The following is a 26,960-nucleotide window of genomic DNA, read 5'->3' as shown; positions in this document are numbered from 1 at the left end:
TGGTAATTTGCTTTGAAATTGATTATACCTCAGCGGTGTGATGGTGGGAAAAAATCTACAAACAACCTTGAAATTTTTCCATTACAACATGAACTCATATGTTTCCTCTGTGATAATAGAAAAGGTCCAAGTCATTTTTATATGTTCTTGAAATCAGATTAAACATCTTTTCCCTTGCTGTTAGGTAGTATTTATATGTGCTTTCTTTTTTCTCCCCAACCTACCCCCACCTTACTGACCCCTTTTATAATGTTCCCTTTAAGAAGATGGTGTTGGTAGCAATGGTAGATAGAGATGGTGGTTGTCATGGTTTCATGCTTTCTTATGATCCTCAACTCCTAACTGTTCCTTACTCTTATATAGGAACAGGTATATATGATATATAACATTTTATCAATCTGCTTTCAATAAGCTTCTCTCTCACTTCCCCCAAATACTATATAGTATATATCTATATATAGTATACATAGATATGGATGTGGTTTAGGTGATACAGGGAATATAAAAGGAATTTATGACATGCTATACACTGTGGAAGAGGATTTTTTTCCCCCTTGATGGTAGGTTGTTTTTTTTTTTTTTTAGTCTTACAGACAAAACATTTAGAAAACAATTATGTTCAACTTAGCATTTTGGTTTATAGTGTCAAATACCCCAGTCTTTTCTTATTCAATCAGTATTATTATTAGACCTTCATTTAAGACAGATTTATTGCTGTCAAGAAACTTGTAATTTAGTAGAAGAGATAAAACACATAAGAAAATGAAGTGAATGAGCACTTAGAGACCTTGTAATAACAGTGAAAAAAAATTTGTAGTATGAATGTTACAATTAACATGTAGTGCAGTGTTCTTTCTGAGGTCAGGAAGTGAGCTGTGGAGTCTTAAAAGTGGAGGAATCTAAGAGATAACTAATTTGATAGCTTTTATATATTTGAGATCCAGAGAGGTTGAGAGGCTTACTCAAGAACACAAATTTCTCGTAGCAAAGGTGAGACCAGAACTCCAGAATCCTGACTTGGTAGTCATTAAGAAATACTTGTAAAGCAAGAAGGAAAGGAATTGAGTTAATCTAAACAATTGGTAGAATTGCAGATAGCTGTAGTAAAGAGAACACTTTTTTTTTTTTTCCCAAGATAAGGCAGAAGTAGCAAAGTTACAACAATTGAGAAGAACTAGGTGTAGGGAGCATAAGCCAGGTTCATGGAGGAAGTTCTAGTCAGATACTACAATAAGCTACCATCTATGAATACATGATTTCCTTATCTTGCTGTAGCCTCCACCTCTTTCCTGAGCTTCAGACTGATGCCTGAATTTCCCTAAAGTGTTTCAGACACAAGTCAAAACAACTTATTCTTTCAATCCCCATCCCCAAATTCTGCTCATACTGTTGTATTCTTTTTCTCTACCTAAACTCCCAAACTAGACCTCCTTTTTCCTCCTATTGGTTATCAAGTCCTATTGCTTCTATTTCAGAAATTATTCCCTAATCTGGCCCCTCTCCATTCATACTACTGCCACCTTGGTTTCAGACCCTTTTTTGTTATTTAGACTATTGTAATTATCTCCTAATTGGTCTCCCCAAACATCTTTCTGTTCCCATTCTCACTAAGTATCCACACTTCTGGCATAGTTATCCTTTTAAATCAGATAACTGATTATATCACCCTCCTGCTTTAAAATGTATTCAGCTCCCTATTGCCAAATTTAGTATAGCATATCCTTCTTATTTTGGCTCACACCTGTATCTTTTTCCATATTCTGTAACTCTGGAATGCCCTTTCTGCTCTTACCTCTCTTCCAAACTTCTATTATTTTTGAAGACAAACCTTTTGAACTCCATAGTCAGATGGTAGTTCATTCTACTATGACATTGTAACACTTGGTTGGTGTACACTTTTGTTATAGTATTTTTAGTGCATTGTGGTTATTTGTTGCTACCCTCTTCTCTCAATATAACCTCTTCATGAAAAGTAATATTCTTTGTCATCATCTTTGTATCCCTGATCTTAGCTCAATGATTGGCACATAATACATACTCAGTAAAGTGCTTATAAAAATAAAATGGGTTGACACAACATTGTAAAATGATTATAAATCAATAAAAAATGTTAAAATAAAATAAAATGGGTTGAGTGTGATGGTGGGGGATGGGAGAGAGAATTGGACACTATAGAAGGATTCATATGCCTCGATACGGATTTTCAGTACCCTGTGCTTCTCTCCTAGGATCTAGTCTTTGTCTTAATCTTTCTCTTTCATCTATCTTTGTGCTTATAGGGACCAACTATCTCATGCTGCACTCTCAAATTCCCTTTTCCTTGTTTCTCAAAACTAGTGTTAATGTGTAAATTTGAATGAAGGATAATCTTGACCTTTTGATAGACGTTTACAGTTTTTTAAAAGGCCTTTGTTAACCAAAGGAAATCTCTTAACTGATAGAATGTCTAAGGCAGATGTTTCTTAGCTGAATTCCTTATTGCTACCTCTCTACCTTGCCCTGCCTAAAAAAATCACCCCTAACTTAAGAAGTAGAGTATTACAGGTTATTTATTGAATAGAATTATATGATGAAAATATTATGAAAATGAAATCACTTGAAGATAAAATGAGTTGGAATTCAGGGAATGGTGGGAGGTGAAGGCTTGGGACCTTAGAGAGATGTCAATTGAGGTTTCTGTAGTATTTCAAATGAGTTATGAGGGTCTAGGACAGTGGCAGTAATGTTAGGTAAAAAAGAACAAAATTGTTTATTAGATTTGTTCCTTCTCCTACCTTTTCTTTGGTAGGAGGGTAAGGGAATAATCATGTGTTATATGTGTATATATTATGTTCCATACCATAGAGTTTTGCATGTAGATGCTCAACATGCAGGTTAAGTTTGGGGGGGAAAAGTATATACATTCTGGTTTTAACTTACAGTCCTGTTGACATCCCTAATTGTATTTCATCTTTATGTTGTTTTGTCTTACATTATTTGCCAGTAGAAGTAAAGAATCTGTAATTTAAAGGTTTCCAAGTGGAAATTTTTTAATCATATATCTTTTTTTTTAATTAAAGTACAATCAGTTACAATGTGTCAGTTTCTGGTCTACAGCACAATGTCCCAGTCATTATCATGTATCTTTTATTTGAGTTTTGATAGGAGCTACAGGACTTCTTTGGGACTCTAAAATTAGCATTAATTGACTTTGTACTTCGTTAATAATATTGACTTGGTTTTATATCAACATACACAAAACTGACTCCCTTTATTTTCTTCAAAAGACTAACTTTTATGCTCATTTTTTGCAGTGTTACTTAAGTAGTTAAAATTGTTGGTGGGCTTCTGAAATTGGTTCAGTTCCTGTACTTCAACAACTGGAATTCTAGAAGTTAGAAAAAAACAAAATAGAATTTTGTAATTCCTTTTCAATATTAGCTAAATGGTTATGGGCCAAAATACAACAGTATTTAAATCAACACATATGAGGTTTCCCTTGTCCATAAGCCACATGCTCAAATACTTGGCAGTATAGCATTAATAATAATAGTAGAATCATGTATTGCAGCCAAACAAGTTTCCACTTTAGTCAGAAGAGTTTTCTTGGACAAAATATCCAGGAAATGCTTGTGAATCATTTTGTGAGTCAGTTTTTCTACTTTAGACTTTCTGTTCATTGCTTTTTTTTGACCTTTCCTCACTTCTTTGGGGACTGTTTGTGTTTCTTTTTTTCCTATTTAATGATTTGATTGGGAAAAAAATCATTAGTTAAAAGAGCGTGTTTGTTAAGCAGATTTCAAATGTTTCTCTCTTTTTTTTTTTTTTTACAAGAGAATGGTCTAAAAATTAATTTTTAGAAATATAACCTAGAGTATAAATTCTGTAAGTTGGGGGTTTTATGCTAGTTTGTCCAACTACTAAATATGTATATGAGGATAAACCTTGAGCAGACTGTTACGTATACTTATTCTAAATCATTAAATTGTGAAATAGATGGGGAAAATTGTGTATACAGCTGGATTATACATGCAAGACCTATTTTCAAAGATTTAAAAGAATCTTGAAGTAGTTGATAGTAGGTTGTGATTGAATTTTTGATGCAGTTTTCTTTTATAAATTAAACATTGTCTTATAGTCATACTATTATGATTACTCTTGTTATTCTATTACAGTTAATGACATAGTGCTGAATATTTGTGCATGTTGCATATGGACGTAATGTAATTCTGATGATTAAATTTTAGAAGGGAAAAAATAAATCTATCTTGATACTGTTTGGGCTTTTAAATAGAAATCTCAGATCAAAGTATTTGAAGAACCTCTTCTGCTGTTATTAGGAATATTATTGGCACAGTGTTATAACAGGATAGTATGCCAAGAGAAGGACATTCTTTTTTAAGTAACAGTTTTATTGATTTAAAATTCACATACAACACAGTTCACTCATTTCAAGTGTACAATTCAGTGGTGTTTAGTATGTTCACAGATAGTGTACAGCCATCACCAAAATCTAATTTTAGAACATTTTGTCCTTTCCAAAAGAAATCCCATACTCTCCATAACAGTCACTGTCCATTGCCTCCCTCCTTGCAGCTCCTGCCTGACACTAATCTATTTTCTATCTCCATAGATTTGCCTTTTCTGAACATATCAATATAAATGGAATCATACATTCTAAGTTATTACAAGATAATGCCAATAAGTCCCTGTGCTATATTATATATCCTTGTTGCTTATTTATTTTATACATAATAGTTTGTATCTGTTAATCCTATAGCCCTAATTTGTCCTTCCCCACTTCCCTCTCCCCTTTGGTAACCACAGGTTTGTTTCTATATCTGTGCGTCTGTTTCTGTTTTGCATATACATTCATTTTGTATTATTTTTAAGATTCCACATATAAGTGATATCATACAGTGTTTGTCTTTCTCTGTCTGACGTATTTCACTAAGCATAATATTCTCTAGGTCCATCCATGTTGCTGCAAGTGTCAGAATCTCATTCTTTTTAATGGCTGAGTAATGTTCCATTGTGTGTGTGGGGGGGTGTACCACATCTTTATCCATTTGTCTGTTGACGGACGATTGGGTTGCTTCCATGTCTTGGCTATTGCAAATAGTGCTGTTGTGAACATTGGGGTGCTTGTATCTTTTCAAATTAGTATTTGGTACTTACTTTTTAAAATTAGAGTCAGTGTATTGTAAGACTTAACTAACAGCAGTGGCAGTGGTGATGATGGGAGGATGTAGATAGAAGATTTAAAAGAAGAATGAACAATTTAGGTGTGTGAGGGAAAGGGAAGCTGTGCATTGTTGATGGCTTTAACAGAAATACAGATTATAAAAGGGCCCAGTTTCTTACTTTCTCTTTTGGATATTTGGAGGTTAAAATATATAAGAAACATCAAAATGAAGAAGTTCAATAGATTTTTGGAAATAAGTGCCTAGAGCTCAGGAAATAAGATGGAGATTGAGGTTTGAGATGTGTCAGCATATAAGTGATAGTTAAAATCTAGGGGAAGTGTGTATAGTTTAGGTAAGAAGACTGAGAACAGATCTGGGGATACTGTTGTTTCAGCTTTCCCAGTGAAGACACTGAGAGATTGCAAAGGTAGGAGAACCAGAACAAAGTAAGTAGAAGCTATTTGAGAGAAAGCAAGGCAAGGATCGTGATTTTCAAGGATAAATCACAGTGGCAAATGCTAAAAGAAGCCAGGAATTTAGAGGCTGAAAAGAGACCATGCCTATTAAGAAGTCAGTGGTGGCCTGAGGGAGAAGTGTTCTAGAGGAGAATTGTTAGTGTAAGCCATATTAAGTTAAAAATTTATTTCTCAACCTAAAGTAATCTATCACTTGTTTGTGAATACTAGAAATGTTTACTAGATTAGCTTGTGTGGTTATATAAGATTATGAAAGAATTCACACCCATGTGAATTGGCAATGAAGATAGTTTATAGTAAAATGCTCTGGTGTACTACAAATTTTATAAAGTACTAAAGTTTAAATCTAAAATGTAACTTCTTTCTTCTCTACTCTACATCTTTAAACTATGTTGATGCAAAAGTACATATTGGCTACCTTCTCTGTTACTTTGTAAAGAATTTGAAGATAAATCAGAGGTTGGAAGGGTACTAGGAGACGCTGCCAGTTGTTTGTTGTGTTTTATAAACCTCTGGGTTATTTTACTATCTTGTTATACTTTAGCAGTCTTCCTTCATTCTGTCTGTACTATAATGACAGATTAATTTATTGCAGCTGGGAATACTAAACTAAGGTGAATATTTTCCACTTTTAGAGGAAAATATTACTTCATGTCTTCTCCTAAAGACTAAAGTAACATTTCCCATCCTACCTTTTGGGAGCAGAGAATTAAGAGGTACCTAAAAATGAGATGAAGATGGGTGTCTTTGAGCTTATAGTAACAATTAACTGGGAAAATAATTTCTTCTCCTCTTTACATTGAAGTTTCCCTCTTTTACCATTTTTCTGCTGTATGAGTCAGATGGTAAATTGGAACTTACTGAAACCAATATTAAATTTTACTTTACAGTCTGTGCACCAGAGCATGATGGAGTCAAAAGTCTTGGTACCAGAATGTAGGAAGTGGTGGTTGAGGTAAGAGTGGGAAGGTAGGCTGTAGCCCTTTTTTAAGACCTAACATACTCAGGTAGGCTCTTCCATTTTTGTAGTAATCGCCAGATATTCTTAAGGATTTTTAAATTCTATCCTGAAGTTCTACAAAAATGCATCATATTATTCTCTATGAGAATTGTTCCCTCTTCAGACTAAGGTTATTAGTAGAAGGAAGCCACTAAAGATTAGTTAGAAGTTTTCATCCCCATTTACTCAGATTTTCTTTTTCAAACTTTTTCCCTAAGTACTGCTTTAGAGTTAAAACATTTTATGTATTTTGGTTATTATAGCTTCACTTTTTATCGTAAGCTAAGAAGCTAGCTTAACAGTGTACACATAAAATATTGTCCTGAAATTTCTACATCTGAACAGAAGATCAAAGGATCCCCCCATTGTTATAATAAAAGACTACCAGTGCTCCACAATTACAATATAGAGAAAATTTCATTCACAGTTTCTGTTAATTATCAGAAATTGTTCTTTGTATTAATTTACTATATTTGATGCTAATGCATTATAATGTATTCTTTTGTTACTTGAAAGACTTCAGTACTTCAATATAATTCTTAAAGTATTTTTGAGATAATTGTGCTTAAATTTTTTATAAAAATAGTATCATACATATTTACTTTTTTTTCCTCAGAGTACTTTCACTAATATCCCAAGGGTTCCTGTAACAGCCCTTTATATCATTTTTTTGATAAAGGAACTAAATTCAGAGAGATCAAGTAAGCTTCCTAACAATTTAATGGCAGAGTGGTACTGAAAACTGGTGTCTACCTATTTTTTCTCTGGTACATATGTTACCACATATTTTAAAAGTTTTCACATTGGCAGTTTCCCAATTCAAACTTTCTTCATAATACACTGAGTACCTTTGCTGCTATAGATGACTAGATAAATTACTATATTAGAGAGTTTTTCCTCTAGTTTCACATGCCTGCCTGATGAACATTCTAATAAACTACACTTTGCCACAGTATCTTTTGAGATAAAAAATGAAAATTTGCAATTCCTGGATTTGTTACTTTGTTATGTTGCATACTAAAATTACATTAAAAGTCTAAATATATCATTTAATTTCATCATATTAGTGAGAGGTTAAAGTGAAGAGACATGATAATAAATGATGGTCCCATAAAAGCTGATTCCCTTTGAAGCATAGATTTTAGCAGTTATGAACTTAATAGTAGTTTAATGTTAAAATTGCCCAATGTATATAGAATTCTAATACCATTCTGTTAATGCTGTAAAGCCTTAAGTTAAAACCAACATTTAGTTAAATTATTCATAAAGGAGTTTCTATATCTGATGCCATGATCAAATCTTCAGTTTCATTATTTGATATTCTCTTCACTAAATTTTACTATTAGAGGGATTGTAGACATTATTCACTTCAATCTCCTAGTTGGTATCTTCCCTGACATAACTACTCTTTGAACAGTTCTAGCAAGGATGAACTCAGGTTCTTCATGAGATAGTGTAATCCACTTGTGAATAACCTGGTGGTTAGAAAATGTTGGAAGTTTTTGTTCCAAAATCTGTCTCCTTATATTTTTCCAACTATTTGTCTTAATTCTATCTTCCCATACAAGGTAGACTTTCTACTCAGTTTTTCACTTGAGGATCTATCAAAATAGCTGAAGACTTCCATAATTTCCTTTGAGTCTTTCCTATTCTAGACTAAAAGTCCTTACTTTGATTTATTTTTACTCATAAGGGTTTCTATCAGGATTACTTTCTTCTGGTTATGTTTCATTTTTTAGAGTCTTAAGTTTTTTCCAAATTGAACAGAGTACTACAGAATTTTAAATGACCTGTGTAATATATGATGGGATGGTTACTGGCCTTATACTGGGTATTTAAATATATGCAACTGAGTTCTTTAGTTTTGAGGAAGCTACATCACACTATTAGTTCATTCTGGATTTATAGTCACCTAAAGCTCCTTTCCATAAGAGCAGTGGATAAGTTCAGGTCCTCTAATTTGTTCTTACTGCAGTTGAACTTGTGTTTAGACTTTAAAGTTACCCTTATTATATTTTATCTTCATTTAGTTTATTGTTGTAGTTTGTCAGTAGCTTTTAACATACTAATTTTTTTTTAGCATAACAGCCATGACTCTCAAGTATGTATCATTTGAGGGTTACTTAACCAACAGATATTTTTAAAATTATTTACTGTATGTAGGACACTAAATATGTTTCTTTTGCTTACGGTATTTATAGTTTTTTGTGTGTAGGGGGAGGAGGACTTCAGACATTTATTCTGAATAAAAGTTTCCATGAATATCTAAGTTAACTTAGAAAAAGAAAAGGAACTTGTCCTGCCCCAAATTACAACATAATAAAACACTCTAGTAATCATGAAAACATGTGCTGCTGCTCCAAGAACAGACAAGTAGACAATATAGAGAACTCAGATCAGAACTTAAAAAGATAAAACTAGCATTACAAATTGATTGGTTAAGTATAGACTGTTTAGTAGACAGTGTGGGAAAACTGGCTCACTAAATGGAGAAAAATGAAATTGAGTTCTTATACAATTCTGCTTATAAAAAAGAACCTCACATGGATTAATGACCAACATATATAGATAAAATAAAATTAATAAAGCATAATACATCCTTGTGACTTCATATTAGGAAACTATTTCTTAAAACCTCAGAAACATGAGACCATAAGGTGAAAAAATTATTATTTTGATGATACAATATTGAGGATTTATAGTTTAGTAAATACATGGGCATTGTTAACAGGCAGATAACATTTGTGGGGAAGATATTTGCAATAATTAAACCTGTTAGTGAATTAGTATTGAAATATCAAAGAAACTTCTTCAATTCAACAAGAAGACTGGGACCAGAGTGAAAAAAAATGAGCAATGGAAATAAACAAGGAATTCACAAAAGAAGAAATGCAGACATGTGAAGGGATGCTCACATTCATTAGTAATAAGAGAAATCTAAATAAACCAAGATTTTAGTTTTATCCACTAGACTAGCAAAAATTAGAAAGCAAAGCCAGATAATGCCAACTCTTGTCTGGGATGTAGGGAAATAGGAACCTTCAGGAGCATGGTTTAGTATAGCCATTCTGGAGAGCAGTTTGGCAGTTCTTCATCATTTAGTTGATAAAATTCATTTGGACCTAGTGGTTCTGTTCCTGGGTATATATATGTATAGCCAGAGATTAATTCTCACACAAGTTCATAAGGGGACATAGAAGGATATATTGCATTGCAGCATTGTTTTGTGGCTGACAATAAAAGATACTCTGAGTCTGTATTGCTGGGAGAGTAGATGGACAACATGAGGAGTACTTTGCATTGGTCAGAAGCAATGAACTAAGTGTCCCACAGCAACATGAATAGATTTTGAAAACCTAGTGCAGAGGGTAAAGTGAGGAATATGTACAAATAGAAGGATCACCAAACACATTAGAAAAAAATAACTTATTGGGAAGGAGAACAGGAGTATGAAATGAATATGGAAGGAAAGAAATCAATTAGTTAGAAGAGGGGTCTTATACAGATGAATGATGATAATGTGGCATGAACTGAGGAGTGTGATTAACTTAACCTTTTGTACCTGGGGAATGAAAGTGGGGTTTGGAGATTCATTTGGCAGTGGTTTGTAAGTTGGGCCAGAGAAGAAAAAATTAAAGGCATAAAAAACAAGAAACTTAAGATAATCCACATACTAGGGCATGAAGTTTTAATTTAAGATAGTAGCAAATGGGAATCGAAAGTAAAAGACTGGTGCAAAAAATAGTGCAGAGAGGTGAAGTCGACAACTAACTGGATGAAGAGTGGTCCAGGTTTTGAATCTGGGTAAGTGGGAAAATTGAGGCATCAGTAATCAAAGAGAAGTACTAAACAGAAGGATAACCAGATCGAATTTGGGGGAGATATGTTGAATTCAGCTTTAGATATAGTCCTTTGGAGGTTCTATCAGATCATTGAGGTAGATTATCTACTGTTAAGAACATTAAGAATATACTGTGTGCTAGGCATCAAAGCAGAACAATTTTTTATCTGTAAGATGTTTTGAAACTCCCTACTATTTTGATCTCTTCTACCATTTTGATCCTTAGAGTGGTTTGATTGGGTTGCCAGGATTTGATAAACTTAAAATTATATACCAATTTACTGCTGAGTAATAAGTGACAAAGCAGTCAAAACATCCTGACAAATTAGATCTGTAAAATCTCACCTGAGAAACCAGAATTGATGATAAATCACAAAAGAAAACTTAAAATGGCAGAAAATCTTTGAAATTTTGTTTTGTACTCAAAAACTGATCAGTGAATCAAATCCTCATTGTAATATTTACTCTAGAAAAGACTTGATCTTCGTTTAAATAGTTTAAGCAAAATAAAATTGAAGGGAGGGGAGATAGAAACTTTGAGCATTTGGAAATTTCTCTGGGTATCAAATAAGCTTAATTATTTCGTTCCAGAAAATGCTGTTTTGTCTTCTTTCCCTTCTACTTGACTGGGCTAGAATTGAATCCCCCCCCCCCCATTCTTTAAATTATATTGTATTATAACTTATACCAGTACTATGTGAATATACTGCCATTGTAGTATATTTAGATTGTATAAGCAAAATAAAAAATCATTCTTCTCTCCACTTCTCTCTCCAGAGGTAACTAACCACTGTATCTATTTGGTACATATCCTTCTAGATATCTTTCTACTGCTTTTACAAATTATGTGTACATAAAAATAAATATTTATTTGTGGATATTTAATATTATTCTGTCTATAGTCTGTAATTTTTTTAAACGTCTAAGCCTTGAATATTTTTCCATGTAAATACATCGGATAAAAATTTTAGTTTGTGGGATAAAAACAGAAGTTTCAAAATATCCTTATTGACTAGAAACTATTGGAAGAATGGGGGGTGGGGGTACAGGTGTGTTTATTGCTCTCAGAAATCTCACAGTCTAGTAGAAGTGAGGTGTATAATAATTATAATACAGTAAAGTAAGAGTTTTAATAGATATTTGTATTAGGCACTATTAATAGATATATATATTAGGAAAGGGCATCAAGCTCTTTGATAAAGAGAGGTGAATGTGTCAGGTAGTGCTTAGCGATGGTGAAAGAGATTTTGGATCAATTTCTGAGGATAATATTTTGCAGGTCAGCTGTATCCCAGAATGATTAAGTAATTCGCTGGATTCATTCTTCTTTCTTTTGTGAAATTCACACCATCCCTTGCCAGAAATCAATCTTTCTGGTTTCCTAAGCCATGATCCTGAAAGCAAAATTTTAATCATGTATGATTATCTTTTAGAATTTTGGCAGTTTTAAGTAGTATAAGAAATTACTTTAGTTAAGATTTTTGTATTTCATCATGCAGAGGATCATGTGAATGCATTTTTTTCCCCTTTTTTAGGGAGGTGGTTGACTCAATGGTTCAGCATTTTAAAGTAACTATATTTGGGGACCGTAGACCAGTTTATGATGGAAAAAGAAGCCTTTACACAGCCAATCCACTTCCTGTGGCCACTACTGGGGTAAGATATGCATTCCTTTATTGGAAAGCTATACTTTTGCAATGCCTTTTAAATACATTTATTACCATGTTATATATAGACTCTATATGGATTATTTATGTATTTTAGCTTTTTGTTTTGAAATAATTTCAAACTTGAAAAAAAGTTGTAAGAATCGTGCAAAGAATTCATGTATACCAGATTCACCAGTGTTGTTAAAGTTTGCCACATTTGTTTTATCATTTTTTCTTTTCTCCTTTCCTTTCTCTTTGTATCTATAGAGATAGCTGTATACAGAGATACACATATATACTTATTTTTCTCTGCACCATTCAAGAGTAAGTTTCATACATCATGCCCTTTAATGTGTTTTTCTTCAGAACAAGGATAATAAATGATAGTAGAATGATCAACTTTCCTAAATTTTACATTGATATAATATTATTGTCTAATCTACTCCTATTCCAGTTTTGTCATTTGTTCCCGTGATGTCCTTTAGCATTTTTTTTTTCCTTTAGTACAGAATCCAGTCCGGGTTCCTGAATGTATTTAGATGTCCTGACTTTTTAGTCATCTTTATTCTGGAACAATTCCCGGCCTTTTTTATTTTCTTTTATGACATTAACACGGTTAAAAATTACAGGCATGTTATTTTGTAGGCTATCCCTCTGGGTTTTTCTAGTGCTTCCTCTTGATTAGATTCTGATTAAGCATTTTTGGCAGGAATATTACACAGTTCTTTCATTAATAGTACATCATATCGGGAGGCACATAATACGTATTTTTTCCATTAGTGGTAATGTTAACTTTGATCACTTGATTAAGTTGATATCTGTCAGACTTCTCTTGTCAAGTTTTTTTTTTTTTTCTTTTGTGGGGATAGGGAGATAGTTTTTTGTTTTTGTTTTTAATTGTGATAAAATACACATTACATAAAATTTACCATCTGAGCCATTTTAAGGTACGGTTCTGTGGCATTAAGTACATTCACAGCCATCAATACCATCCATCTGCATCTTATAAAACTGAAGCTCTGTATCCATGGAACACTTAACTCCCCATTTTCCCTCCCCTCAGCCCATAGCAACAACCATTCTACTTTCTGTCTCTGAATTTGGCCTTTGTCAGTGCCTCTTATGAGTGGAATCATACAGTATTTGTGATTGACTTATTTCACTTAGAATAATACCTTCAACATTCATCCATGTTGTCATGAGTCAGAATTTCCTCCCTTTTTAAGGCTGAATAATATTCCATTGTATATATGTACTACATTTTACTTATCCATTCATCTGTTGATGGACACTTGGGTTGCTTCCCCATTTGAACATGTGTTTACTCTAGGGACCTCATGTAAGTGGATCTATACAATATTTGCCCTTTTGTGACTGGCTTATTTTACTTAACATAATGTCATCAAGGTTGTTGCATGGGTCAAAATTTCCTTCCTTTTTAAGGCTGAATAATATTCCATTGAATGTATATACCACATTTTGTTTATCCTTTCATCCATTGATGGACACCTTTTGGCGGCTGCAAATAATGCTATGAACATGAATGTACAAATATTTCTTCTAGTTCTTGCTTTCAATTCTTCTGTGTATATACCCAGAAGTAGAGTTGCTGGATCATATAAATGGTAATTCTTTTTTTAGTGTTTTAGGAAATGACCAAACTGTCTTCCACAATGACTGTGCCATTTTACATTCCTACCAACAGTGCAAATATCCCACATACTCCACACCCTTGCCAAAATTTGTTGTTTTCAGGTTTTTTTGATAGTTGTCATCCTAATGGGTATGAGGTAATGTCTCATTGTAGTTTCTGATTTGCAGTTGCATAATGATAGTGATGTTGAGCATCTTTTCATGTGCTTATGGGCCCTTTATGTATCTGCTTTCGAGAAATGTGTATTCAAGTCCTTCGCCCATTTTTTAATTGGGTTGTTTGGTTTTTGCTTTTGTTGTTGAATTTTAGGAATTCTTTATATATTCTTATCAGATATATGTTTTGAAATACTCTCTCACATTCCATAGGTTGCCTCTTCACTTTGTTGATTGTGTCCTTTGATGCATGGAAGTCTTAAATTTTTATATGGGAGATACTTTTAAGGATCCTGTTTCTCATTAGACTTTTTTAGTAATTGATGATTTTTGCTTGAAAGGATTACTGCTGTGTAGTAATGGTGATTTTCTATTTCTGTCATTCCTTCTATATTAATAATTGGTATTCTCCTGTAAAAGCATTTTCTTCTCTGTTTATCCTTATTTACTTGCCCAAATCATCCCAGATTTAGCCTGTGGGAGCCCCTTTAAGCTGTTCCTGTGTCCTTTTGACATGACACTTTTTTTTTTTTTTGATTATTTCCTCACTTTTGGGCATAAGATGTTCCAGGTTCATCTTGTTTTCCCTGCTGCAGTCCTGCAACTAGCCATCTCTCAAAGGTGCACTGATTTCTTTTAGTTGGGGAATACAATTTAGAACCCAAAATCTGGGTACTGGATATGCTCGTTGCTACTAAGTTATATGTGCATCTAAGCCCTTTCAATGGATGGAGGTAGAAAATATAAATATATAAATAAGTAAATAAGTAAAACCCATAATAAATAATAAGTAAGTATTACATTCATATAATAAACCTAACATGTATCCTGCAAATATCACTTATTGTATGCAGTATGTTTATTGGAAATCATGAGTTCAAACTGATTCTTCCAGTTCCAGTCTAGCCCCACTGGATTCTTTACTCTCTACATTGCATATTTGTATTTTCCTTCTTCTTTAAACCCCTGCCTCCTCAAAACATCACTTTTACTTATTTGTTTAATCCTATAGTACATATAAAATAGTTTCTAAATTACTGCACTGTATCAGTACAGAAAACAAACCTGGTAGTAAAAGTTCCAGGTTTTATTTTGTGTGCAGTTCTTCCCCAACCACACCCCTCCTCAACACCCTTAACCAAGAGTATAGTCAATATACTATGTTCAGGAGTTACCTGCATTAGAGTTTTCTTATCTCTTCTTTTTTTTAAAATATTCTTTTAATGTGGTTATGTTGTTTGAAATGCATTTGGTTTCATTTGATTTTGTTTCAGTTTTAGTTTTTTCCCTCCATTTTTGTTGATCTTATTTTTTTAATGTTATAGAACTTAATGTTCTTCCAGAAGTCAAAACTATACTGAAAAACATACCCAGAATTGCTAGTCCCTCCTTATTTCTTCCAGTTTGTTCCTTCCTATCCTTTGAAAGTAACTAATTTTTTTGTTTCTGATTCATGCTTCCCGTATTTCTTTTTACAAAAATAAGCAGATATGTAAATATTTTTCCATTTTCCCCTTTCTCACACGAAAGATGGCATACTATTTGTGATCTTGTGTACTTGCTTTTTTCATGTAACAGTATAGATTGGAAATTATTCCTTAGCATTTCCAACAGCTCTTCCTCATCCTTTTTTTTTATAGCTGCCATTGCGGTGACAAAGAATGCTGGCATCGATAACTTGCCATTGGGATTGTTTCTTACATTTGCTTTTTCTCTCAAACATTTTTATAAGTTAAACTTAAAAATAATTGTATTTATCTTTTTAAACTTTTACCAGTTGACTCTTTTCCCATCAATAGGTAGATTTAGATGTTACTTTACCTGGGGAAGGCGGAAAAGATCGACCTTTCAAAGTATCAATCAAATTTGTCTCTCGAGTGAGTTGGCACCTACTACATGAAGTACTGACAGGACGGACCTTACCGGAGCCACTGGAATTAGACAAGCCAATCAGCACTAATCCTGTCCATGCCGTTGATGTGGTGCTACGACATCTGCCCTCCATGAAGTGGGTGCTTCTGGATTTTTGTCCTCTTTAGATTTTACATGTGAAAGCTTTCTTCCCAAGAGTGAGTTATATAGGCTTCCTTTGGTTAACCTTTAGATGTTGTGTATTTTGTGATTTCAGTTGAAGAATAGCACACATACAAGTTCATTGACAAAAGTAAGTTACAGAAGATTCTCTGACTTGTGAAAGTAAATGAACATCATTAGCATAGCTATTCTAATGGGTATTTTTTCAGAAAAAAAAAAGTCTAACCCTTTTTCTTAGGAGATATAAATCTTAAATAACTGATACATCTTTAGTTTTAGTGTTTTAGTTAAATCACTTTGTTTTAAAAGTAATTTCATTTTTTATATAATAGTATCAGATTGTGTTGAAATTGTTACTCTTCTGACCACACTAGGTCTCACATATGTATATGTATATCTGTGTGTGTATATATATATATAGGATCAGTGTGTCTTTTCAAAGAAAAATAATGTGTCTTATAAACACACAGAAGTAGCTTTTTGATCAATGATTTTTTATTCAGCATTTTCTAAGGTTGGAACTATTTTTTAAAACTATTTTCAATAAAGTGTTTTAAATAAAAGTTATTCTTAGTCAAACTAATGTTAGTTTTAAGAATAGAGAATTTCAGTGAAGGATGCTGTTTTTTCATTTTGAGTGGCTACTTTTTGCTTTCACAAATTTGGAAGATGTTTAGTTTCATATATTCACAATGGTAGGCAGCATTATGATAAGTTAAGGTTATGTGCTCCACACTCACCTGTTCTGCAGACTTAAATACTTAATGGGAAGGGAAAGATTGAACATGCCATTTTAATTTTTGTAGATATACACCTGTGGGACGTTCCTTTTTCTCAGCTCCAGAAGGATATGACCACCCTCTGGGAGGGGGCAGGGAAGTTTGGTTCGGATTCCATCAATCCGTTCGGCCGGCCATGTGGAAAATGATGCTTAATATTGATGGTAAGGGAATTAAAACCATAATCTGTGTTGAGTATTGAAATCTATATGGCCTCTGTATGTATTTGTGTGTGTGTGCGTGTGCGCGCATTTTGTATATAATTATACTTACTAGTGTCTTGAAGTAAAATTTGGACATAAAACAAACTGAAAAAAACTTAATTTTTTATTACATTTTATTTAGAAAGCCTTTACACAGAACTTTTCCTAGAATGCTACTAAATAAACATGAAGTAAGCACATGAAAACAAATATAAACGCTTTGACATAATCATCTCAGAAATTGTAGCTCATTTTTGTCCTTAACTGTAAGTCAGGATTTCATTATGTAATAAATATTTTAAAGGAAGAGAAGTCTGTCGTTCACGATCACCCCAAGTAATCTTCACATTTTAGGTGTTTTTCGAGAATATTTTTGAACATACATAAAAGTAGAGAGAATAGTATGATAAACTGCTACCTATGTTGCCATTATCCAGGTTGTCAGAGTTTTTCTGCCTTTGCTTAAACTGTCTACATTTCTTCCTCTACTGTAGTATTTTTAAAGCAAATCCAGACAGCGTATTATTTTGTCCCTGCTACAGCACGCACCTGAAAAATTATGGATGTTTTCTTATATAGTCATAGTGCCATTATCATATGGAAAAAAAAAGTTTAAATAATTATGTATTTGTAGCCTCTAATTCTCTGTCCAAAATTAGATTTCCCTGATTGTCTCAAATATGTCTTTCTATAGTTTCTAATTAGGATCTAAATAAGATTTACACATCACATTTGGCTATTATGCCTTTTTAAAATGTAGTAGTCCTATTTCTTTCCCTCTGCTGTTATTTTGTTTTTCCTTTTTTTTTTAATGCCATTGACTTGTAACAGAAACTCTTCGGCTTTTCCTATAGAATATCCAGAAATCTGGATTTATCTTTTGTTTTCTTATGGTGTCATTACCTTGTTCCTCTGTTCCCTGTATTTCCTGAAAATGAAAGTTAGCCCTAGAAGCTTTATTCAACTCTGATTCATAAGTGCTCCATATTGTATCATATTAGGGGCACACAGTATATAGTGGTCCTAACTGTAGTGATACTAAGATTGATCAATATGTTCAGAGATCAATAGGCCTGATCTCTCCATTGTAAATTTCCTAGTCTTTCAATTACTAATACTGCATTCATCAATCATTGTTACCTGAACTATTTTTTTACTAGGAATTACCAACTGGTATTTTTTCTAATTCTGTTATCCTTTTTCATTAGATGGAATTCTTTTGAGGAAAATCACATTTTCTTGTTGATAACTCATTAGTCTTTGATAGCTTTCTTGCTTTCTGGCACAGCAGAATGTTCCAGATTCAACTTTATGTCCTCCCCTGGAATCAGCCATTCCTCCAAGGATCCCTGGATCTTTCTAGAACAGTATATAGTTTCATCATCATTTTCAGCTGCATCTACCATTGTGGGGATATGACATCAAGAGGATTTATTTTTAAAGTCATCTTTAAATGTATATACTAGGGCTGTTTTTAATCATTTGCCATTTAAGAACATCATTTCATATATATTTAGGTGTACCTTTAAGATAGATTCCAGGAGGTAAGATTGGTCAGTCAAGGGCAGATGTGTTTTGATTGTTATTGCCAGGTTGCCCTCCAGTGAGGTTGTAAACATTTTGCATTAGTAAATGAGACTGCCTGTTTCCCTATACTTTGCCCCTAGAGGTGTCAAACTCTAGATTTTTGACAGTCAAATTTGCAATAAACAGTTTTCTTATGTACTGTTATTTTTCATTTGGCCATCTTTTCACATATGTAAGGCCCCCCTTATTTCTTTTTTTATTACTGTTAATGCCCTTCCTTTTTCCTGTTGGATTTTTGGTCTTATTTACTGAAAGAGCTTTCTACATTAAGTAGATTAGCCTGTGGTGATATGATTTGCAGGCATTATCCCTAGGTTATTATTTGTCTTTTGATCTTTGGTACTGTTTTGTTTTTTGTAGAAATTTGTCTGTTGTGGGGTTGGGATGTGTCAATCAGTCCCTTCTTTTATAATTTTTAATATCTGATAGGGCTAGTCTAATTTTTCTCTTCAGGGTTTTCTAGGCCATTCTTACTTATTGTACCATATAAGCTTTAGAAACACCTGGTCTAGATCTAGTGAATGTGAGAGGATGGGCTGTTACCTTTATTGTGATCTCATTATATTTTTAAATTAACTTATTGAGTCTTTCTGTCCATGAAAATACTATGCCTTTTCATCTGTTCAGGATTACTTTTGTTTCCTTCAGGAGTGTTTTAAAATTTTTCTCACATAAAATTTGCACATTTCTTGTTGTCATTCCTAGGTATTTTCACTCTCTCTCTCTCTCTTTTTTCCTCTCTGACTTACTGAATTCCATTGGCTTTTCAAGTGATTTCCTTGGACTTTCTAGGTTATAATTATTTAATCTACAGATAGTGATAGGTTTACCTCTTCCTTTGAATTTTTATACCTCTAATGTTCTTAATCATAATATTGACTGATTAGATAGGACAGTATTAAACTTTAGTTATCAGTGGGCATCCTCTTTTTATTCCTTAGTTTAGAAAGAATTCTTCCAGTGTTTCTGCTTTAAGTATGAGGCATGCATACATATATATATGTATAGGAGTGTGTGTTGGTTCCTATTTTATTGAGTACTTTTAATCAAGAATGGATGTTGAATTTTGTCAGATGTCTTTTTAGTATCTATGGAACTAATAAAATATTTCTCTTCTTTTTAACAAACTTTGAACTAAACTTGGGTTTTTGGATTCTGTTAATGTGATGCCAGATTTCTTTTTGTTAATGCTATACCTTTTTATTCAAAATGCAAAAAAGTAAGATTGATCTGATCTGCAATCTTCTCTTTTTTTGTGCAGTCTTTTTCAAGTTTTGGTATTAATGTTTTATTTCATAAAGAACTTAGAAGTTTTCCATTTTCTAAAATGTACAACAGTTTTAAAATAGTATTGAAATTATCAGCTCTTCTAAGATTTGGTAGAATTTCCCTGTAAAATCTTGTGGCCTGGTTTGTTTTGTTTTGTTTGATTGATAGTTCTTTTAAAACTTTCATTTATTTTGTGAAAATCAGTCTGTTTAGGCTCTCTGGGTTCAGTTTCAGTACATTATATCTTACTAGAAAATTATCTATTTTATCTATATCTGATGAATTTTTATAAAGTAGTGTCTTATTTTTTAAATTTTCTCTGTTTCTATGGTTTACCCCATTTGTTTAATGTTTGTGTTTTGTCCTTTTTACTGTTGATTAGGAGAGGTAGTAGTTTAATCAACTGAGTTTTGGGGTTTTTTTTCTGCTTCTAGCCAAAGAGCTTTTGAAATTTTTTCTTAGTTCTCTGATTTTCTGTTTTCTCACGCCTTAATTTCTATTTTAAGCTTTATAAATTTTTTCTTCTACTTTTCTTCAGTTAATTTAGTTGTGTTTCCTAACTTTTTGAACTATATTAGTAATTCATTTACTTCAATTTTTTTAATTGAAAAACATGTTTAAAACAATGAATTTTCTTCTGATCACTGTTTTAGCTATGTTCCAAAGCTTCTAATATGTAGTTTTTATTACATTCTAGAAACACCACAAATTTTACTTATTTCCCCTGTTATCCAAATGTTGTTTGAGAAACTTTTTAAATTTTCAGATTGAAGATCTTTTTGTTTTCTGATTCTATTATAAGTTTCTAGTTTCATTGTGTTGTTAATCAGAGAATGTGGTTTGTATTTCTACTTTTAGAATTTGTTGAGACTTTTTTTTTATAGCCTAATATGCAGTCAGTTTTTGTGAAATTTCAATAGCTATTTAAAAGTAAGGTATATTCAGTTACTAGGGTACAGTTAAATGAATATCCATCAGCACTTCCATTTTTATTATATTGTTTAAGTCATTTATTTCCTTATTTATTTTAGTTTACTTGTCTCAGAATGGGAGAAATAAATTTAAACATCCTATTGTTTTTCTGTCTCTTTCTCCTTATATTTCCTGTAATTTCTGCTTTCTTAATGTTGCTGCTATATTATTGGGAGCATATGTTTACCTATCTGTTTTCTTCATTGTGAATTGTACTCTTTACAATGATAAAGTGATTTTTTGTTTTGTTTTGTTTTGGGCCAAAAGTCTACATTGTCTTACAAAATGCTCCACCTAACAAAATGCTCCAATCCATGTGGTTTGTTTTCTGTGCTTTTTATAAAAGCTAATTCTGATATTATGAAGGTTTTTTTCCTACCAGTAGTTACTTTTATACCAGATGATATAATATTAATCTTTCTCTCTCTTTAAAGCAGTGTCTTTGGCTTTCCTTAATGAGTGACAATTAGATTAGCTTTATTATCTTCCTGCCCTTCTTCCGTCCCTCTCCTTTATTAACTAGTTTTAGCCAATATAGCATTATTTTATTGTTCTTTATAATTTTGCTTAAATTTTTACTACCTGACTTTCAACTTTGACTCCTATTACTATATGTGCAGTGAGTTTATTCTACTTTTTATGTTTTTTCTGTCATCCATTTATTTGTACATAGTGCTATTCCTGTGTTTTTTGAGCATGTAACAGTTACTTTCCATGCTGTCACTTGTATGTTCATTTTTTTTTTACCTTAAATCTCCAATTATATGTATCAGCTGGCTTAAAGTCCTTTTACTGAAATTTTTTCTGTCATCTCTTGGATGTATTTTGTCCTTAAGTTGTTACTTCAGGAAGGGCTCATATAGTAAGAGTTGAGTTTTTGTGTATTGAAAACCACTTGTTTATAGGCTTGTTCCTGAAGGGCTGCTTGGCTAGACATAAAATTACTGGCTCACACTTTCTTGAGTTTCTCATTAGATATTTTTCTACTGTCTTCTGACAATCAATGTTCAGTAGAGAAGTATGATGTCAGTTCGAGGGTTTTTTTCCCTAGAAGGGACCTGCTTTTTTGTTTTGTTTTGTTTTTTTGTCTGGTTACTGAAAGTATTTTTTACAATTATTTTACTAGTTTTTTTTCCTCTGTGTTGACCTTTTTGGGTCAGTTTTGTTTAAAATGTGGGATTACTTTTCAAAATGTAGATTCAACTCTTTTATCTTTTTATTTTAATGTGTCATTTTATGTCTTTAAAAACAAATTTTATCCTATTTGCTCTTTACTGTGCCTTCTGTGGTATAATTTTTACCATTTGCCCACTGTAGTTTAGTCTTTAATTTTTTAATTAAAAAAAATCTTTTTCTTCTATTTCTTTCATGAGTTCTGCAGTGCTTACTTATTTCATCTCCTTCTCTCTCTGTCTTTTTTTCATCTCCTTCTCTTGATTGTCTCTTCCCTGAGTTCTTAAATTTCTACTGAGATCTTTCTTTATAGCTGCATTAAGAATTTTTGAATTCATGTTGAAAAGTAATGTTATAATTTTTATCTACTTTGTGGTGGAATTTTCTGTTGAGTTGTTTTTTGTTTTGGTTTTTTGTTTTGTTTTGCTTTTGTCAGGGATGCTGTGCTGCTTTTTAAAAATTTTCTAAATGGTGTCTTTTTATGGATACTTACCACTTTTGTCATTCTTATTTGAATGAGATGAGTTTTCCAAAATCACCTATTAGAAGAGACTGGAGTGGGAGGGGGAAGTGGGATAGGACATTAGGAGCAAGGTAGTTTTCCAGATTTCTCTGCTCAAGGCTTCTGTCCTCTTATTCTGATGGGTTCTTTCTTTAAAATATAGCCACATCTCCTTTGCCTCTCAGTAAATTCCATGTTTAAGCAGCTTCTGTTACAAGGTGATACAGCTCCTGCCTTAAAGTGCCTACTCAAATGTTAACAATTACAGGATTTGTGAAGGATATATGATAGTTCTTTATACTATTCTTTTAACTTTTTCTCCAAGTTTAAAATTACAGGAGAAAAATGCATGCCTTAGTTTTAAAAGGGTAGTCAGTCTGAGATTTGTCACTTCTAGTTCACCCTCCACTCACTGTCATGACTTTTTCTACACCTCCTTTCTCAGCTTCCTTCTGCGATTCTCCCATTCAAACTCAGTTCTAAACATTGCAGTTCCCACTTAGGATGGGACCCTGTTTCTGGGAGTGAAACTGCTCTTCCTCCAGTAGGATCCTTTCATACTTCATGTCTTTCTCCCTTGCATAGGCTCTGCTAGTCCCAAGTAAAAGTACTTTTGTTTTGGGCCATATTTACTTAGAATTTGGCATTTTCAGGTTTTTATTATCTCCTAGGTTCATTGAAGATGTAGGGTTTTTTTCTTTTCTCTCTCTTTTTTTACATTCTTTTTGTTGCTCTGCATTGAGTTCTAGGAGGAAAGTAGGAAATTTTGAAAATAAATTGCTGGTATTTACCTACTGGAACTTAAAGTTCATCTTTGGATACTATTAAAAAATAATTTATAAATAATCTGTCAAAGAAATCACAAAGAAAATTTTAAATATTCGGAACTGAAAGATAATGAAAATAGTACATATCAGAATTGGTATGATTAGCTAAAGCAATGCTCAGAGAGAATATAAAACCTTAAATGCCTATTAGAAAAGAAAAGCATAAGACCTATGCATTCTTCTTAATAATTTAGAAAATAACATAATTAAATGCAAAGAAAAGTAGAAGGAAATAAGAGTTAAAAACAGAAATTAATAAAATAGAAAACAAATTTACCTCTATCCTGTAGGTAGAAAGACTTCAAAGATTTTTAAGAAGGATAGTGACATGATCATATTTGTTTTCCAGAAAGAGACCTCTGGCAGCAGTGTGGAGAATAGATAGAGGAGAAAAAACTAATCTGAGAAGCCAGTTAGGAGGCTTTTTCAATCACTAGTTCAGGTAAGAGATGGTGATGGTCTAATGTGGGATGGAGAGGAAGGAACATATTACAAAGGTTAAGTTGTAAAAATAGGCTTAAGAACCATGTCCAGAAAAAAACTTTGGGTATAATTACTGGTACATGGAACTGATTGGAAATGAATAGACCAGAAGGTTTACTAGATTATTGAAGGGATTGTTTTTTGGAAATAAAACTATAAACTTAGTGTATTACTCCAATTCAACCAGAGAAGCAGAACCAGTAGGAGATAAATAGATTGAGCTTTCACAGTTGTAGGGGCTAGCTAATCAGGTCTGAAACCCTTAGGGTAGACTGTCAAGAAGGGCAGACTAGAACTCATGGGCATGGGCTGAAGCTGCTGTCCGTAGAAGGAAGTTATTCTCCTTGGGGATACCTCAGCCCTTTATCAAGACCTTTCAGCTGACTGAATGAGGCCCACCCAAATTACCCAGGATAATCTCTGTTACTTAAAGTCAACTGATACGGACTGTAATTACATCTATAAAATACCTTCATAGTAATATCTAGATTAGTGTTTGGTTGAATAACTGGCAACTAGTAACCTAGTCAAATTGGCATATTAAAAATAAAAAATTTTGGAAAAACATACCTGGCCTGCAAAATTCTGTGATTATTCAGTCTTTCAAACAACCTTCATAGTTCCAAACCTTCAGGCTCAGTGACTATGCTGTATTAGAAACTAGTTTTCAAGGACATACTTATCAACATACATTCAGAATGTACTTATGCCAAGTATGAATTACAATGTTGAGTATGGGAGGTAGATCTGCTGTGGCTAGTTAGTTGGCAGTATATACCGTGTATAAATAGATCAAATGTTAATATGCCTAAAGCTTGAGGATTCTATGGAACATATGGGTAGAGTCATCTAGTATGTAGTTGGAAATGCAGGTATGAAAATCTGTAGTGGTAAGAGCTAAAAGTAAAAGATTTGGGACTCCTTAGAATATAAATCCATATTTGAAACTCTGGAAATGGAAAGACTTCTTTAGAAATAGTATTTAGATTGAAAACAGGAATGAGAAGGATAGAGTCATAGGGAATACTAGAATTTAAGGAAGGAAGAGGAACCAGTAAGCAATGAATGATTATTACAGGCAGTATGAGAGTCAAAAAATGATGTCAAGGAAACCAAGAGAGGAAACATATTCAAAGAGTAGGTCATTTCACAATTAAGCAGTGGGAACTTTTCCAGTAAAATCAAGAAAGACAAGGATGTCAGTACTGTGATATTTAGTCACTATTGTGTTTGCTAACTTCTGTTCTTCTTACAGGTTTTAGTCTACATGTTACTTCCTTGAGAAGCAATATTTAATACCCTTCTCCCCCATATCCAGCCATCCCCCAGATCTGACTTATGTATTTCTCTTATGTATTCCCATAGCACAGCGTACTCCCCCTGTAATAGCATGTGTCACCCTGAATTATAAATATTATTCTGTGTCTCCTATCAGAATGAAAGCTCCATGAAGCTAGAGACTATCCATCTTATTCATCAGTATGGGTACCCTCCATGCCTGGCACAACTCTTGGTCATATTAAGCTAAGAATGAATGAATAAAACCAAGAACACGGAGGAGGAACATTCCAAATGAGCCTGGAAAGTTTGAAAAATATTTGTAGAAATGAATGACGTTTTAACTGAGCTTTACGAAATATGATGAGTCAAGAGTTTGGATTGAAAAGGAGATACGTAGGAAAAAAAAGATTTCTGAGAAGTCTCTAAAATGTAAAACTTTATTGAAAGATGTAAGTGAAAATCTAAATGAAAGAAATATATTAGTTTTATTGAGAAGACTCAGTTTGATAAGATATCAGTTCTCCCAAAATTAATCAATAAATGCAATTTTAAGTAAAATCCCAGTAGGACATAGAGTGAAACTTGATAAGTCAGTATTAAGATTTATTTTTTTAAAAATGGAAAAATAAATGACCACGAAAAGTCAATGTAATTTTAAGGAAGAATAAAGAGGAAGGAACTACCTTCCTTATTTTAAAACTGTAACAATTATACCACACTTCCTTAACTGCAGGGACAGACAGATTAATGAAGCAAATACAAAGCCTAGAAACAAGCCGTGTGTGTGTGTGTGTGTGTGTGTGTATAAGTGTGTATAAACTTTGTTATTAAGTTGGCATTTCAGATCACTGAAGAAAGAGTGAAATATTTAATGAATGGTGTTTATACAGTTGTTAACTATATGAAAAAAATATACCCATCTCACATCATATCCCAAATTTATTTCTAGGTGAATTATAATCTAAAATTTAAAGCAAAACTTTGAAGTTCTTTCAGAGAAAAAATAAGAGACTATCTCTAATATTGAACAAAATGTAACATGTATAAAAATACTGATAAACTTGGCTGCATCAAAATTTAAAACTTGTTTTTTATTAAAAGACACATAAAGTTAAAACGCTTGGAGAATATTTACAGCACATATAACCAAGAGCTTTACAGACTCTAAGGAGATTGGTAAAAAAACAGATAGTTCACAAAAGAGGAAAACCTAATGGCCAATGAACACATGAAAATCAGATTCTCAAATTCATTAGTAATCAGGAAAATGCAAAAAAAATCAATAAGGTACCATTTCATACTGATCAGATTTGTAAAAATTTTTAAGTCTTGTATCCAGTGTTGGTGAGGATGAAGTAAAAAGAAACTCTCACACACTGTTAGTAGGAGTATGATTTGATATAGCTACTTTGGAGAGCAGTTTTTAATACCTAGAAAAGAAGTAAAGATGAAATCAAACATCTTAAAACCCTTAATATACTGTACATATATTCTGCACATGTGCCGGAGGCATTATTTGTAATAGAAAATTGGGAACAGCCTGATTCCTGTCAGTAGCAGAATAAGTAAACATTTGAATGAGTACATAAATTGTTACATCGTGGTGTACTATATAACAGTTAAATGAACCAGATCTACATATATCAACATGGATTATTACTGAAAACAATGTTGGGATGAGCAAAGGGTATGTTACTATTTATATAAATTTAAAACAACAAAAGTATATCCTGCATACATACAAATGCTGTAAAATTGTCAAAACATAGATGAGGCAAATACACATCAGTTTCAGAATAGTAGTTCCCTTTAGGAAGAAAGAGGAAAGAAGAGTGGAATAAATTGGTTGGGGTAGGGAGAAGAGATAGACTAAAAGGCTGCATGTTTCAAGAAAAATGTGAAAGCATGTT

General features: G+C 32.8%; 1 protein-coding gene across 3 annotated transcripts in view; it reads left to right on the top strand.

Annotated features, from left to right (window-relative positions):
- The window catches only part of AGO3 (argonaute RISC catalytic component 3), a 109,476-nt gene that overhangs the window by 16,482 nt on the left and 66,034 nt on the right, over positions 1 to 26,960 (top strand). The window contains exons 2-5 of one of the 3 annotated variants that reach the window (XM_031464730.2): positions 6,532 to 6,596; positions 12,018 to 12,138; positions 15,740 to 15,948; positions 16,781 to 16,917. In XM_031464730.2, coding sequence (XP_031320590.1) covers positions 6,547 to 6,596; positions 12,018 to 12,138; positions 15,740 to 15,948; positions 16,781 to 16,917 — 517 coding nt within the window. In that variant the 5' untranslated portion in view covers positions 6,532 to 6,546. Of the gene's footprint in view, positions 1 to 6,531; positions 6,597 to 12,017; positions 12,139 to 15,739; positions 15,949 to 16,780; positions 16,918 to 23,545; positions 23,729 to 26,960 lie in introns of those variants that run through there. The other 2 variants (XM_031464729.2, XM_064493766.1) reach the window with 2 other exon arrangements.

Source organism: Camelus dromedarius, chromosome 14 (genome assembly GCF_036321535.1).
Source record: "Camelus dromedarius isolate mCamDro1 chromosome 14, mCamDro1.pat, whole genome shotgun sequence".
NCBI classification, from domain to species: Eukaryota; Metazoa; Chordata; class Mammalia; order Artiodactyla; family Camelidae; genus Camelus; species Camelus dromedarius.
This window is presented reverse-complemented; position numbering and strand designations above follow the sequence as displayed.